The following is a 17696-nucleotide window of genomic DNA, read 5'->3' as shown; positions in this document are numbered from 1 at the left end:
TTGTGATTGTTCTTGTGATTTCTCTTCTATTTCTTATATGATCATCTGAAATCCATCATGGGTTTAAGAGGAATCATTGGGATTAGTGAGTAATCACCTTTTGAATTCATGGGTTAGGGAGTTAAGGGTGATTAGGCCTAGTTCTAGGATGTTTTAGTGTAGATCATTCTTGTTCCTTGCTAGTAGAGTATTCATAATGCATCATTTGAGTAGGCCACTCAAAGGGTGATCTCTAGGCATTTCCCACCCAAAAGGTGTTGATGAAATGCCTGAGTCAACTCTCCTAGCTTTTTAGTGTACTTTGCCAAGAGATTTGTTGTTAAAGATGCTAAGATAGCTAATAGACTTGTTAGTAATGATTGCTTGCATGTTATTCAACCAAAGACATTTGATGTTTGAGACATGTTAGCAAATGAGCATTCATCTAGACATAGAGCTTGCTTAGAATTGTGTCTAGGCTTAAGGTTAATAGTTTGATTGATTCATTTGTCATCCTTAGTTCGAAACTTGATCACCCAAGGTCTGAAATCCCTATACCCATGAGTTCTCCTTTCCAATAGCTTAAAAGTATCATTTCTGTTACTTGCATTCTAGTTTTAGTTTAAAAATCATCCAATTCACTGATTGCACTTAGATTAGGCAAATACTTGCATTCTCTTTGCATTTGAATCCCTCAGAACTGGTTCGACAACTTACTACCACTATACTATCATTTGACTTAGGAGCCTCAAAACTCCTAACATCAGCAAGTACGTTTGAGAAGTTGACAGCCTCTTGCAAGCCATTCCATGCAAGCAATTACCAAGAAATTATTCTCTTGTATAAGTTAGTTACTGTGACTACAACTCGAGATTCCATTGCTACCATTACTAATGTTGCTGCATCCTTCAAAAGTAATGAGTTCTGTATCCTGTAATCACTGATGCAATTTTCCAAACTTCTTTCATAGCCCTCACTTTCAATGTGGCCACTCCTCTTAACACTGCACCAAACACCCAAACATTAACTTAAAAATCCCTTCATAAAGCTCCGATTTTGAGCTAATAAACTGTTCTTAAATACTATACATCAAAAGAACTTTAGCCATATCGATTACATTGTCAGTATTAAGCATGTCTCACATAAAATCAAAAGAATTGAGTTTCTTCATTAAAATCAATCTTTTTAAAAACCTAAGATGCCAAAAATAAAGATTTTTGAAGCTACAAAACTTGTGGCTACACCGGCAGTGAGTGTTAGATATCTCTGGTAGAACGAACATTGATGGGGGCGTTGACAACAGATGCCAAATTCTCTCTATAAGCTCTTATCACTTCAGCAGCCTCCATACACTGAGCATCCGCAAGGGTCGCAGCAGAAGAAACGGCCATGTCCTCATTTTAACAGAAATTAGTTTTGCTCTATCGAAGCAATGAGAGAGCCATTGAATTAGAGGAGTGGGAAACTGTTGTTAGTGATGGCGTTAAAGACGACGTTCGAACTCAACGGACTTGCGCTGGTACGGGAAACGAAAGGATAAGACATGACTACTATGATCCACCGGGATATGTCACAACACAATCGGTAACAGTCAGCGGATGAGATTCTCTGGTGGTGGTATTATAAGGCTTATGACGTTGTCGGAGATGGCCTTGAAACTGTTTCGGCGAGTTTTTGGGAAGAAAGGATTACGCCGACAGATGTAGATCCTGATGAGTTTCAGTTCAAGCCCAAACAGAACATCACTAACAATTGAGATGTATTCGTTGGGAAGAAGGCACACCTTTTATAGGAGTAGAGACAAAACCCTGCAGAGGGATAAGCTGCATTTGATGTCAGATTGTCATGAACGTGGGTTGATGAAGTGAAGTTAAGAAGTATGATAAAGGCGATGAATCAATAACTCGTACCGTTTCAATTGATTAGAACAGAAGCCTGGTTTGAAGATCCAAACAACAGAGACGCTTCATGTCCATCGTTGATTTCAGAGATAGGAGAAGAACAGCCCTAAAATTGTGTATCGATGGGGAGACGATAATCATAGCCGAGTTTCATGATAAGAACACAAAAGCCTAGAAATCGTTAAGTTTGGCCCAAAAAAGTTAAACGCTGCGTATAAAAGAGATAGGACACGTGTCAGTTTATGGTAACATTAATTGATGACGTGTCTTGATGAGAAGAGAGTGAGCTTTTTTTTATATAAATAGATATATATATATATATTTTCATATCGTTTAAATTAAAACTATACATCCTATTTTGTTATTTGCATTGAACATATATCAAAAAGTTAATATTTTAATTTTGACATCATTTGAAAATCTAATAAAACCGAGTTATTGCTGACTTGACATCATTTATTAATACTATATATTTTAAATATTTATCATAAAATTCACCCTGCGCACAGCGCATGTCTTATCTTTTAGTATTATATAACCATAGCATATTGTTTTATTCCACTTCACCAAAGAATAAATAAAATATAATCAAATACATGAAATCCATTTCACCAAGAAATCTAATTTATTAAAACAGAAGTACAAATTTAAAATAATTCATAAATTTGCACAATATTTACAATAAAATAACACTGAAGTAATTAATAAACTTATCTTTTATTATTTTTTTTTCTGTTTAATAATGAAATTTTCTAAATCTAATTTTACCCTATGAAAACTAACCAAATATCACCCATAACTTTGAAATAAAGTTGTTGCCCTCCTAAAATCACGTCATACAAATTGTGTTTCCTAAATCACAAAGATACTAATTATTATTGAGAAAAAATCTAGGCACCCAAAATATTTTATAGGCAGAGGAAAAAAAACTAGTTACACAAGAATCATCTAAACTATTAATACTGAAGTACACCTATCTATATCCCCTTATAGTTGCTCAAAAATTACAACTAAATGCCACTATGTTAAAACACAGTAGTTTTGTCTTATAAAGTTTGAGAAAATCGTGGCCTGCTATACTAAGTAAATAACACTTTTTCTGGCCTTTCAATCTATCAAATGGCCCACGAAAATATGACTTTGTAAGATTAAACATTCCTAAACCACTCCTCATTTCACGAAAATATCAAAACAAATCTATCACCTTAAAACAAATCGATCACCTTAACTGTCATTAATTTATATTAATTAAACATTCCTAAACCACTCCTGATTTCACGAAAATATCAAAACAAATCGTCATAACTACTTAAAGATATTCCTAATTCTACTCTATCAGAATCAGAATATCTATCCTATTAATTTAACATCATCTCGATTTTAAAAAAAAAAACTTGACAACCAAGTTGTTAGTATTTCCAACTGATTTCACGTAAATATCAAAACAACATCTCCAAATTTCTAAAAAAACTTGACCACCAAGTTGTTAATATTTCAAAGCAACTCGGATATTCGTTTTTCCTTTTAGATTTGAAACATAATAAATGTACATTTAATTAAATAAAAGATCTTTTGCCTTTGATTTTGATTTTAAATTGTAACTACCTAAAATAAACGATAAAAATTAATGACTATAAACCTAACCTACGCCATTTTATCTCCACCAGTATAAATATGTTCTCATCTATTCTCCAAATCATAAAAAAAATCGCACAACCTAAAGCATGTCAAAGATAACGACTTTTGTTCCTCTCACAAAACTGAGACCTTTGAAAGACTATGGCGTGTTCAGGTTAAATGTTTACATTCATGGAAGCAAAACACCCCTTTTGCAGGTGATACTTTTGAGATGGTCTTGGCAGATGAATGGGTAAGTTTTGTAAAACACGTTTTTCCTCTTATTGTGTTACTAATTATTCTTAAGTTCTAATATGACTTTGTTTTTTGTTAGGGTAACAAGATCCATGCTACTTGCAAACGCTCTCTCATGCACCGAATTCAGCGTTTCTTACCTTTAGATTCTTGGGGTGTCATTGAACATGTTAATGTCAGTGTAGTTGGTGGTCAATATCGAACCACGAACTATAAGTACAAGATGGTTATTGCAGAAGATGCTGTAATATCGCGTTCAGATTTAGTTGATGATAGGAGTTTCTTATCTCTTGCTACTTATAACGAAATTGAATCATGTGAAGCAAAAAATCAAGTTTTCCTCATAGGTAATCTCAATCTCACTTATTTTTCATAATTATTATTAGTAAATTTTTTTAGTGGAGATAAGTTCTAACCTATGTTTCATATTTTTTGACTCTCAGACGTGATAGGAAAAGTTCATGAACTGGGTGACATCCAGACTGTACGAGTTTTTGGAGAGGATAGAAAGAGGGTTCAATTCCGTTTACTTGACACAGAGTAAGTTTTCACGTACACACTTTTATTTTTCCTTATAATTATTTTGTTATACAGGCTTCGATTAGTTTATAACATGCATTTTTTTCATTAGAGGAAATTCTCTTCCATGCTGTCTGTGGGGAACCTATGCAGAGCTACTTGAACCATTTTGTGAGACTGCCAAAGATCAAACCATTATTTGTTTGATCCGGTTTGCAAAAATAAAAGAATTTAGAGGTATTTGTTTAAACCCTTTTAACATAAAGTGACATTGTATTTGATGTCTTATTAAAATCGATTGTTAAATGTTAATTAGGAGAGATGCAAATCACTAATGCTTTTGATGCTTCTCGGGTGTTCCTAAATCCAATGATCCCTGAAGTTATGGATTTAACTGAAAGGTTATTTTTTTTTTGTTATCATCAGTATATTACTGTCTGCCTATCTTATTTAACTATTTCTAATATCACTCGGTATGTCTTTCTAACTTAATGCATTCTAGGCTGTCAATTTCTGATCTGTCTGTGGCTCTGGTCGAGAAAACGTCTGGGAAAAAGGATGGCAAAAGAATTTCATATGACTGGAATAACGCAGAGATCAAATCCATTTCAGAAATCATGGACTCCAATCAGGTTGATTTTTCCTTACTTTTTTTATAATCGTTAGAATATATATCTAAAAGAGAATTTCTCATGTAAAATATTTAGGTGGACTATTGCAAAATCGTGTGTACTATTGAGGCAATAGATACTGATTGGGCTTGGTTCTATTTTGGTTGTAACCGTCACCAAAAACGTGTCAATAAACTTCCCAATGTGGATTATGCAAGCATGACAAAAAAGGATAAGCCTTTGTTCCGGTGTGAAATTTGTCGTTCTAACATCAGTAATGTGGGACCCAAGTAAGTGAATGCTATTTACTAAAACCATTTCTCATACTCTTTTTTTTGGAAGTTATATTCTTATATATATGCTGTATTTTGTTTTTTCAGATTTAAGCTACACTTTGTTGTAAAAGATGACTCTGGAACATGCACTGCAATGTTGCTAGGCTCTGTTGGTAAGTCCATTGTTGGTGTCGATGCTGAAGAATTATGGGATGGCTCTTATGAGGAGGTATATTTTTATATAAATATTTTTTTTTACTCTTTCTCAAACCTAGAACAGTTTAGATTCAACCACATATATTCCTACTTTCTTTCTAGATTGAAGATCCAGAGATTCTTCCAGAACCTATTCTATCTTTGGTGGGGAAGTCTTTTTGTTTTGGTGTTTCAATTACCTCAGACAATGTCACAAATGGATCAGAGACTTTTGTGGTTTTAGAGGTTTGTTCTGGAGATAAAGTTTATAGTATCGATTCTCACTCTCTATCAACTTCTGATATGGTCACAACTTCATCTACAATGTCATCTGGATCTGTAAGTATTAATTTTTATCAACTTTTACCCTACTCAGAGTTGTTAATGTTTGATCGATTTGATTAACAATGACTATCTTAATTTTAAATGGATTTAGATTATGATGTTGGATCAAGTTTCCTCAGATGAGTGTCCAACTCCTATAACAAAGCGCAAGGAAGATCTATCTGACCTACAGGACCTATCATCGGCTTCTAAGAAACAATGCAGCAAGATAATCAAACAAGAGAATAACAAGAGTGGCTAAGCATGGACTCGGGATTCATGTTCGTTTGCAATCCTTACCAAACCATAGTCTTAGACTAAAGGTTGGTTGTCCGGTTATGGTACTGAGAAACATAACACCTATTGATGGCTTGATGAATGGGACTAGACTTCAGATCACTCAGCTCATGGACTTTATGGTTCAAGCCAGAATTATAACAGGAGAAAGAGTTGGGGAAATTGTTGATATTCCTAGATTGTTGATAACTCCATCAGACACGAGATTGCCTTTTAAGATGCGGAGAAGGCAGCTGCCTCTTGCTGTTGCTTTTGCAATGACAATTAACAAAAGTCAAGGTCAATCGCTATCTGAAGTTGGTCTCTATCTACCTAGACCTGTTTTTTCACATGGGCAGCTATATGTTGCTGTTTCTAGAGTGACTTCGAAAAAAGGTTTGAAGATTTTGATTTTAGACAAAGATGGCAATCCCCAGAAAAAAACTATGAATGTGGTTTTCAAACAAGTTTTTGACAACCTTTAGTGGTCAAGGTAATACAGATGTGTTGCAGTGATTTATTTATCTTATACGGTTTTCAATTTTTTTTCCTCTCTCCTATACAGAAAAACAACTAATATGAAATTACATGTTTTTTCTTTGCAGGTTTGAGCCCTTTTCATTTTCTCGTGGGTGTTATAATGCTTTCTGATATTGTTATTTTTAATTTATTCAAACAATTTTTGTTATTTTTTCAACAATTCATTTCGATATCATTGTTTTATTACTAAAGCTATCAATCTATTGCATCATATTGGTCTTTCTTACCTATCTAAACTATTAGAGTGGTTGTTTTATAAACTATAATTACCATAGACGATGATATGCAACACTCGAGCAACAACAAACATTTAAGCAAAACTAAAGCCGTATAACTCAATCTAATAACTACCACTTCCACCTAAACTTCTCAGGCATTAGTTAAATTTTTTCATAGATAAGTAATTACCTTGCTGGTCCGTTTGAGTGTTGTTCCATGCAGACTAATGTCTTCTCATGCAACTCCTGATCTTCTGTTCTCATTTTTCCCCGGCCTCTGTCATATTTTCAGCTGCTTTCATGTTCCTTTTGTTGTCTTCGGATTCAACTCGATTCCAAGTCCCATTGGAGAACATCCAGTATCATGTAATATAATTAAAAACAATTAGAGAATAACATGATGATTTTGTAAAAGAAAACTAAAACTTCTCAGACAATAATAAACTCCTAAATAATCATTCTCTCTTTAGATAACCAAATTCGGATCAAGACAATTTTGGCTACTTATACTCGTGTTGCTCTGTCTGTAATACTGTCACTCGGTCTTTGTTTAAAACTACCAGTATAACAAAGATAAAACAAGTGACTCAGCCTTCTCTACAACCTAAATTAACAGAATCATCAAAATTTCCATTTCTATCACTAAGTAGGAGAAGTCTAACCTGTATTGGTATATGTAGATATATCACTTGCATCGTCTGTATCCTTCTCATTTTCATCATCAAGTGTGGTTGATATAAGACATAAAACACCTATCAGTTTTCAAGTTGCAATTTTAAAGGATACGAAAACTATTTTGAACTACTTCACTGAGTTGTTATCTTATGGTTGACTCATTATCATCATGGAGTCGACCATCATCTATAGCTGTAGCTGTTTCGGCTTCCATCTTAGCAGCAGCGTCCCTTGCAGGTTTCACAAGCATGTACTCCTTCACTGAGTTGAGCACCTACGGAGTCAAGTAGCAGAAGCAGAAAAAATACGAATTTTTTTTTATAATGAACTGTAAAGTGTTTTGTCATATGCGTGAAGGAAAAGAGTAATGTGAGGAGAGCGGAAGAAAGTTTAAATAGTGTACCAGGTATGTAGAAACTTCACCAAAATTCAGTAACAACTTCAGAGAGTTTTCAACCAAAAGCCCCTCAACAACACCCTGAATTAACATCAATCAAGCAAACCTTAGAACACACATGGCTTAAAAAGTTAATACACCAGCTGCAAATATGATATGATATCATTTATAAGAGTCAAAAAAATAAATATGAGTTTCTGAACCATTCTAACTGTGGCATGAGTTATGACTTAACTGGTAGTAACCATAATCGGGTTTAATGGAGACTTCAAAGTTCATCAAATCATCTTTGCCATTGAACTCTGATATATCTACACCAATTAAAACAACTGAGAAACATTTTAAAACTTTCGAAATAAAGATAAAGATCAAACCATATAAAGAAACAGACCTTTGTGAAGACGAAGTTCACCACAAGATTGCTTCTTAACTGAAGCTCCTCCTCCTCTACTAGCGTTCAACATTTCCGGATTCACCCACCTACCACAGAAATTAAAATCTTATTTAGAAGAGAAGTAAAATAAGTATTTATTAAGAACACTCGGGATCACTAATCTTAAAATTATGTGGAATTTTTAGTTAAAGCTTCTACCAATACTAATGATCTTGATGCTGGATTTTAAATCAAGAGAATATTATTTGAAATATTATTAAAACAATTTTTTTGTTAATCGGGATATCAAGAATGAACAAACAAGTTAACTTCAAAGCAGTGTTTAGGTTTAAAATACAAACTCGAAATCTAATATATTAAAAAGAAAAAAACACAGACTCAAGGATAGAACATGCACCATTGTTTGTAGATGTCTTCCTCGATGTTGAAACCGTCTTTCAAAATCCACCGATTTGACTTTTCTAATGCTTAAAGACGATTATTGAAGTCCTTTAGACATGGAGATGACTGATCTGTGAACATAACAACAATCGATTAAGGTTAGTGAAGGTTAGGGCTTCAAAAAAAAAGGATTAATCTGATTAAAAAAACACCAAGACAACCTTTGATTCTGTCGGTTCCTAAACCAGGTTGAAAGGTAAGACAAATACGGCCATGAGTTTGTAACTTGATTCACGTTTTTTGGGTTCTGTAGAAGAACATCGATAACCCCATGTGGAAGAGATAAGAGACAGAGAGAGAGAGAGAGAGAGAGAGAGAGAGAGAGAGAGAACTTGACCGACAGAAATCAAAAAAGATAAATAAAAATTTTAGGTAAAAGGAAAATATATCTTAACCATTTTTTTCTGTTTCTTTTCGCGGACAAAATAATTTTAGTGGGCTTCACACTTATAACAGAACATGTTTATTTAATGGGCTTTGCAAAACAACAATTTAACATCACTAACAACAATTGTAAACAGCCCAACTCATTTTAAATTTTTGATACATTTCCATTACTTTGTCAATTTTAGAAATCATGTAATTAAAAATTTAAAATATGTAAACTTACATAAACAACTTATAATCAGATTGAGTCAACAAAACCCACAATAATATATTTTATGCTTATAAAAACGATATTTAAATATTTTTAAAAACAATTGACCCGTGCATAAATAAAATAAAATTTTTTTAATCAAATACTCAACAAACCCAAAGAAATACACCAATATGAAAAATCAAAAATATGAAAACCTTAAATTTTATGTTTAACATTTACTCATCCCAAATATACACCCGCGCGGGCGCGCGGGTCCAAAATCTAGTGTTAGTTAAACGTTACATCTCATGTAATTTGACATGCCACTACTTATTAATGAAATACAATGTGTGAAAAAGATTAAGTTTACACATATATAAACATGTTCTAACAGAACATAAACTAGTATCAACACCATATCTCCTATCAATGATTCTAAGAATCAATAACCATATCTCCTATCAATGATTATTAGCGAACATGTTTAGATAATAATAAAAATTAAAAATATATAGTATTGACAAATAAATATATATATATATATATATATATATATATATATATATATATATATATATATATATATATATATATATATATATATAATATATATATATATATATATAAATGTTATTGATTTTTTAATATGGATATATTTATGTTTCTTTATATAATCATCAATATGTTTATGTTTGGCTGTGTAGCATTTGTAATTATATTGTGGACCGAAATCTATTTTGAATTTATGATGAGCCTGATCGATTTGGAATGAAATTTTTTATTTCCCTGTTTATACCTATAAAAACTGTAATGTGGTAATCAAGTGAATTTTTAATTAAAAAACAGGTTCTACAATTTTTTTAGTACTTTACTTTAACATCACGAGAACCATTTAATAGTTTTAGAACCAGCAGCTTAATATTTTTCCAAATCAAATTACTTTGACCTTAGTCTTCCACATAGATTTGAAAAGTTTCAACTAGACGACTAAATTGATGTGACCTATTTTCTTGCTTTAAATTGTTAGCTGAATATATATAGTTGGACGGCTAAATTTCTCTATATATATATTATTTAATTTGAATTTTTGTTTCCTAAAAATTAAGATTAATACAAATTTTGTTCATTTGTATCTTTGTTATAACAAAACAAATTGAGGCCATTGATCACAAAATTTTCAAAGTGGGATTTTAAAATTTCTAGCAATTTATAGTCGTTTTAAAAGTATAACACATTAAGAAAAAAATCTAAATTTTTACTATATGATTAATGTGATTGTTAATATTTTTGATAATATAAAATTAAATAAAAAAGAGCTAAGATACAAACTTGTTATCAAATATTTATTATTCATAATCATTAATTGCCATATATATATTAATCATATTAGGTAATTCCGTAATTTTTTAAATAAAAATGTTAGAATATTATTTTTTAAATTATTTATCAATTTGATAGTTAGTTTAATAAAAATATAATATAAGTTAAGATGGACCAATTTATTTTTCTAAAAATTCTGAATTTCATTCTAATGGTGACACGTAACTACAAAAAACTGATGTAATATTTCTCAATTAATATTTAAGGAATACTGATCTCAAGTAATGTACATGTTCTTGACAATAATAATTTACTTGTTCTTTTAATAAAATATATGTAACAAAACAATTTAAAAAGCCGGTATGTGCAAGTCGTTCTAGCAACAATTATAAATCGATCTAGAAACACACCTTACTGTACGGTTGGAGCTTCGAAATATATTCAAAATGAACATATGATTAAAAAAAAATGTTAAACGTTTGAACTTGATAGATATATAAGGCTTTACAGTTGAATAATAGCAAAACTCTGTGAACATAGTTTGACAATCACTGCAAGAAAATAGAAGATTAACAACGGCCATTTTCCTCGTGAATTCGTCGTAAAAGACCTTTTACGAGAAATTAGCGAAAAACGGTTTCGTCGTTAAATCGTTCATCGTAACACAGATTTCCTCGCCATTTCCTCGTAACATAGCGAGTCTTTATTTTCGTCTTAAGAATTTGTCGTAAGTACCACGTAGGTATTCCACGTAAGTTCCTCGTTCCTTTTCCTCGTAAAGAACACGCAAGACTTTCCTCGTAAACAACATGTAAAAACCTTGAAAACTATTCCTCGTCATTTCCTCGTAATCTTCACGAATATTATTCCTCTTAAATGAAACCTCGTCTTTCCTTGTAAAGTTTCCACGTAAAGAACTTGTAGATTAGCTTCGAATTTACTTCGTTTTTGTATTTTACAGAACTTTTAAATCTAATTAAAAAATATTTAAAATATTTATTTTTTATGAATAAAAATTAAATTAAAATAAAAATCAAATGAAAAAATATTTTATATAAAATTTAAATTTAAAATAAAAAATCAAATGCAAAAATATTTTATATATAAATAAGTTTGGATTTATAATACAACAACCGAAAATAGAGTCGTTCATCGCCTGGTAGAACTCCTCGCTCCTCCTCTTAACATCAGCCTCGTCATGTGTGCCGGATGACTCGCCTGGGATGGGATTTTGACGTTTCATGTTCGTCAACATGGACTCCCATTCCAGATTTGTGGCTGCTATAACGTCGATGAAGGCCTCGAGTCCACTCACACGAGCTGCAAACGCATTTTTTGTCGCGGCCAACTCGGTACGCAGCTCAGTGACTTCCTCAGCCCGTCTCTCACCATAAGACGATGTCGCTCTCGGAACATCGTTGACGGAACCAATCGCCAATGTACGTTCTTTTTCTTAGGGACAACCTTAAAAACAAAAAAAAAAAATATATTGTTTGTTAGTACAATTTTATAGTTAAATTTACTGAATAATAAAAAAAATTAAAATTTTAAAAAATTTACCTCCTCGTAAATCTTATCCACTTCAGCTGTGGATAAGTTGACGGATAATCCGTCGGTGGACTGCTGGGTCATCTGGGTCTGGCACTCGTCAATCCGAGCAACTACGTCGTTGTAGATTTTCTCGGACTTGCCATCTAGAAATTGGCCCGCCTTGTTCTTGTGGGTCCGCTCGTAAAGTTTTGTAAGAATCGGGAGCCATCCCAACTCTTTGGCCTAAAAACATTTAAGAAAGTTGTTATAATATCTATATATATTAAAAATAAAATTAAAAAATTAAATATTTAATTACCATTTCCAAACGGACACCGGCGTGGGATTTTTGGCCCGTAGAGTGTTGCATTGGCCCGTGGTCCTGCTCATCTACCGTGTTACGGGAGTTAGAGCAAGCCGCTGCGACTCTCATGGAGTCAGGATTCTTCCAGGAACAGATGAGGCTATCCCAAACTTACGTGGTAAGCTCAGCGGGTTTGCCACACTCATATCCCTTCACGATCCAGTCACCTTTCCAGTTGGATACCGTGTCCAACAAGCGAACAGAAGCCTTCGCATAAAACACTTTCCTCACCTTCTCATTGACTCCCAGGGACCAATGATACTTTTGCTGCAAGGAAAAAAAATAAATTAATAATTATGTATTAAAAATAAAAAATATAAATCAAGAAAAAATTAAAGTATGTATAATTAATTAACAGTAATATCTTACAGCGTAAATCTTGAACCACGTCCTTCTGATGTAGATCGGCGTCAACTTCCAGTTTGGATGTGGCATGGAGAAGTAACCCTTCATCGTCTTGGTCAGGTCTGTTGCAAGGCAATTGTCGACCCCAAACCTGAAAAAAAAAACAAATTTGAAGTTTAAAATATTTATTAAAGTCATAAAGAATTAAAAAAAATAATGTAACGTACCACAAAGTTCCTTCCGGTCGATCGGGGTCTATGATCTGTAAACCATCTCTGCCTGGCATTTTGAGAATGTCCTCTACAATGTACTGCGAGTAAGGAGCACTCGGCGGCACCAGCAAATCGGCATGAACCTTGGCGGGCATCGGAGGAGGCACATGAGGAGCCATCGGAGGAGGCAGATGAGGAGACTGAGTCTCGGGGACAGACTCCTGACCCGAAGAACCGGGAGCTGAAGAAGAATCGGGAGCTGAAGAAGAAGGCGGGTCTAACCGACTACCAGGCTCACCGAACATCTCTCGTGAATGAGCAGTAAGTCTGTTCTTGCGAACCTGCAAAAAAAATATTTTTCAAAATTAAAATCAACAGTAATTAAAAAACTCTATAATTAACAAATTTTATAAATCTAGCTAAATTCCCTAGAGTAATTAAAATAAAATCCGTAAACCTATCTAAATTTCCTAAACTAACCACCTAATATATCCTAAACTAATCAAATTAGGGAGGAATTAGAGACTTACCATTGCTACGAATTGGAGAGGAAATGGAGAGGAAATATAGAGGAATTGAGACGAAATGAATCTGTGCGCTCGCGCGTATACATAAAAAATTAGCTATCGTCGCAATTTCCTCGTAAACTTACGAGGAATTTCAGAGGCCCGTGTTTTTCTTTACGAGGAAATAGCAAGGCCCACGTCTCGTTTCCTCGTCAAGCCCACGTAAATTTACGAGAAAATAGCAAGGCCCCCGTTTTCATATACGAGGTCTTTACGACGATTTTGTCTTACATGGAATTGACGAGCCCTTTTTTCTTTATTTTCCATTTTCCTCGTAAATACCTCGTAAACTTACGTGGAAATAACGAGGGTTTCGTCTAAACCCCTAAAATCTTAAATCCCAAACTCCATTTCCTTATCTTCTACTTCATATCTTCCAAACCCATCTTCCCTTTAACCTCAATCTATTATTTCCATTCCAAACCCCAAATTATAAAACCACAATTGCTTAACTTATAATCTAAATCTATTATTTTTGATACGAACTTACACAAAATCAAATTGTGGTTTTATATACGATTGGTGTATTTGTTTTTAATACGATTGTAATGGGATTTTGTATCAAAAATAATAGATTGAGATTATAAGTTAAGAAATTGTGGTTAAAGGAAATTGGGTTTGGAACATATGAAGTAGAAGATAAGGAAGATGGGGTTTGGGGTTTTAGATTTTAGGGGTTTAGACGAAATCTTCGTTATTTCCACGTAAGATTACGAGGAATTTACGAGGAATAAAGAAAGTAAGACTCGTTAATTTCACGTAAGCCTAATTCTTCGTAAAGACCTCGTATATGAAAATGCGGGCCTCTGTAATTCCACGTAACCCTACGAGGTCTTTACGACGAATTCGGCTTACATGGAATTAACGAGCCTTTCTTTCTTTATTCCTCGTAAATTCCTTGTAACCTTATGTGGAAATAACGAGGATTTAGTCTAAACCCCTAAAATCAGAAATCCCAAACCCAAACCCCATCTTCTTTATCTTCTACTTCATATATTCCAAACCCATCTTCCTTTAACCTCAATCTTCTTTATATTCCAACCCCAAATTCTAAAACTACAACCTCTTAACTTATAATCTCAATCTATTATTTGATACAAACTCCCATTACATTAAATAGTTTTTTCATGATTAAATCCATCAAATCACATGCATTAAGTCTTAAATCAATTGTATTAAAAACAAATACATCAATCGGATACATCGTCGACATTCTCGTCAATCACTAGAAACATCATCATTTTCATTAAACTCGTCTTCAACAGCTTCGTCTGTGGCATCGTCGGTAAGATCTTCGTACTCATGATTATGCGGATCAATGAGAAGGAGGACGTCATCAAATTCTTGTTCAGGTTCTTCGACTTCATTTATCTGTTCTTCTTGCAATGTGGGTTTTTCTCCACTGATGATTCGTCCTCGAGGTGTAACTTTGATCACTGCTAACCAATTTATTCTCGATTCTCTCATCCGAGAGTATGGAAGGAAGCTAACTTCAAATGGATGTTGGAGGAGAAAAGGAAAGTAAAACCGCAAAACACTGAAGAGAAGAAGAGGATTGATGAAGAAAAAGCAATTCTGAAACAATTCATAGCATCCAAAACCATTCCGACTCTCTGATTTAAATTTCAGTTTCTGTTGATTTGGTTTTAGTTATTTTTGTGGATGTTTTGCTTTTTTGGAGGAAAAAATGATCAGTTTTGAATATTTAAACCAGTAACTTTGGAATCTCATCCTTTTCATTATTCCAGTGTTAGGTCGTGTGTTTATGTGGATAATTACAAAAGATGACGGGTGGAAATTTAGCCATTCGTCAAATCCTTTTTTTTGTTTCTTTTAAATGAGTGGTAAATTAGCCTCTGATTGTTTCGTAAGAATATGTACATCTTCTTATACTATTAAATCAGAATCCCTACTAGGATTATGTCCTTATTTTTCTCTATAATTACAAGTTATGCCATTGGTTTTTTCTATAATAAAATAAATTAAAAAGGGAAATTCTTAAAAAACTAAAACAGAAAATATCAAGCGTATTACCAACAAGGATCACATATACAATTCATGTTTCATTTACCGCACCTAATCTTATGTCGAAACCAACTAATTATTTAATTGTGGGCCGGGTTAACTTCAAACAGGTTACCATATGCTCATTGAAGCCCATTTTTTAAAATGTAAAATCTTTTTTTTTTGTTTCTCTAGATATTGAATGCCATATTATATAGTACACACGATTTTTATTTATTAATTAAAATTTTAACATAAAATTTTATTCATAATTTCTATTTTTTTATTACAGCATATCTTGAGTAGAATCTTTAGTATTTAAATTATTTATCAACATCTGTGAATATTTTTCAAACATAAACATCAACACTATTGTATCGGTAGGTTATTAAATATTTAAAAACATAATCTTATCAGTAAGAAAATTTTACACATATTCAAATGTTGGTACTAAACATAAATACATAAATAAAGTATATTACATATTTTTCCATAAGTGTTTTGTAAAAAAAAATCCCGCGCTTTGAAAGCGCGGATCAAAATCTAGTTCCATAACTAAACCTTTTTAGAGTAAAATCTGTTATAGCCATTTTATATTTTTGACTTTATAATGGATTAAAAATTACTTTAATATTTGAACTATATTTATTATTCTGGGTTTTTTTCGTTTCTTTTTGGAACACCATTTATTATTTTACTTCGGAAAAGAAATGGAATAAAGATAGATTAAAGTGGGGCAGAATTCCAATTTTCCAATATTTTGGTAACACTTTAAATTTACCTTTAAAAATAATATTTTAAATTTGTGATTGAAAAAGATTAAACTAAATATTATAAATCATTTATAAATATTTTAAGAATTATTTAAATAAGTTTATAAACCTAATCCACCTTATAAATACTAATCTCCAAACAATAATCAATAAACTTTAAACTCAAATGTTTAAATTTTTTTGCATGAAGATATGTATGTTTGAAAGCGGTATCCAATTTATAGTATTTCAAGCAATTTTTCGATCACAATTGAGTTTTATTTTGAAATAACAATGGATAATACGTTAGAGATGATTTTAGTATGCAAATAAATTAAAAACTTTGAAGTGTATAACCAATAGAAAATTAGATATAATCATCTAATAAATCTATAAGCTATGAGATATTTTAAAATGATTTTAGTGTAGACCTAAAAGTTAAAAAAAATAAGAGTATCACTGGTTCGAGATAGGTAGGGATGGCAATTGGGCTCTCCCGTCCTTCCCGTCCCAAACCACTGCGGGTTTGGCTTCTGGCGGTACACAGCGGGCCTGTCCCGCGCGGGACGCGGTCCTTAAACTAGTTGCCCAATCCCGTACCGCAAAATATGCAGGCCTTCGCGGGCCGTCCCGCGAGACATCGAATATTACATTGTTTGTTTCTACATGCGCAAACAAACATAGATAAGAATTGAGTTTCAGCTTGCACACGATCGAGTATACTCTTACAAGATCAATACATTAAGCTTATACAAAACAAATGTTTTTATCATCATTTATGATGGTTTGAATAAGCTCCATCGGTGCAGATCAGAGGCGCTTGGGAGACCGGAAGCATCATCGACTCTGAAACCACCATCAACGGAGCTCCATAATGTCTAATCTCCTTCTCTCTCTCTCTCTCTCTCTCTCTCTCTCTCTCTCTCTCTCTCTCTCTCTCTCTCTCTCTCTCTCTCTCTCTCTCTCTCTCTCTCTCTCTCTCTCTCTCAGGTGAAAGCAGAAATGGAGACTTAGGATTGCGCATCTTCAAAATCCCGCGGTTTAACCTATCCCGCTTTCGGCCCGTCCCGCTTTGAGCCCATCCCGCTTTGAACCCGTCCCGCTTTGAGCCCGTCCCGCGAGGCCCGCAATTTTGCGGGCTTATCAAATGGAGGCCCAATCCCGCCCCGCAGCAAGCCTTTACGGGACAGGCCCACGGTCCAGGTCTTTGATTGCCATCTCTAAAGATAGGGGTGTCAAAATGAGCTATAGCTCATGAGTTAGCTCAGCTCACCTCATTTTTTTCATGAGTATGATCTCTATATTTTAGGCTCATTTAATTAATGAGTTTATTGATCGAGCTTAAAAAAGATCACGAGTTATATGAACGATCTTTAATGAACATAAGTTAACTCATGAGCTTATTC

General features: G+C 33.3%; 2 protein-coding genes and 1 long non-coding RNA gene across 3 annotated transcripts; 2 read left to right on the top strand and 1 right to left on the bottom strand.

The window, feature by feature from the left end:
• Positions 1 to 1122: 1122 nt before the first annotated feature.
• On the bottom strand, positions 1123 to 2046 carry LOC130502493 (uncharacterized). The gene is made up of 2 exons (XR_008940271.1): positions 1890 to 2046; positions 1123 to 1802 (listed from the first exon to the last, which is right to left on the bottom strand). It is a non-coding gene; the product is annotated as an uncharacterized LOC130502493 (long non-coding RNA).
• A 1613-nt stretch (positions 2047 to 3659) lies between these two features.
• LOC130502492 (uncharacterized) lies at positions 3660 to 5938 on the top strand. Its single transcript, XM_056997291.1, has 11 exons — positions 3660 to 3672; positions 3716 to 3750; positions 3832 to 4099; positions 4196 to 4292; positions 4384 to 4508; positions 4588 to 4672; positions 4774 to 4903; positions 4979 to 5172; positions 5263 to 5386; positions 5476 to 5691; positions 5789 to 5938. The coding sequence occupies exons 1-11, from the start codon at positions 3660 to 3662 to the stop codon at positions 5936 to 5938; spliced, it is 1437 nt and encodes a 478-aa protein (XP_056853271.1).
• Positions 5939 to 6014: 76 nt separating this feature from the next.
• Positions 6015 to 6563, top strand: LOC130502491 (uncharacterized). Its single transcript, XM_056997290.1, has 3 exons — positions 6015 to 6348; positions 6438 to 6445; positions 6558 to 6563. The coding sequence occupies exons 1-3, from the start codon at positions 6015 to 6017 to the stop codon at positions 6561 to 6563; spliced, it is 348 nt and encodes a 115-aa protein (XP_056853270.1).
• Positions 6564 to 17696: the final 11133 nt, after the last annotated feature.

Source organism: Raphanus sativus, unplaced genomic scaffold (assembly GCF_000801105.2).
Source record: "Raphanus sativus cultivar WK10039 unplaced genomic scaffold, ASM80110v3 Scaffold0582, whole genome shotgun sequence".
Classification (NCBI taxonomy): domain Eukaryota; kingdom Viridiplantae; phylum Streptophyta; class Magnoliopsida; order Brassicales; family Brassicaceae; genus Raphanus; species Raphanus sativus.
This window is presented reverse-complemented; position numbering and strand designations above follow the sequence as displayed.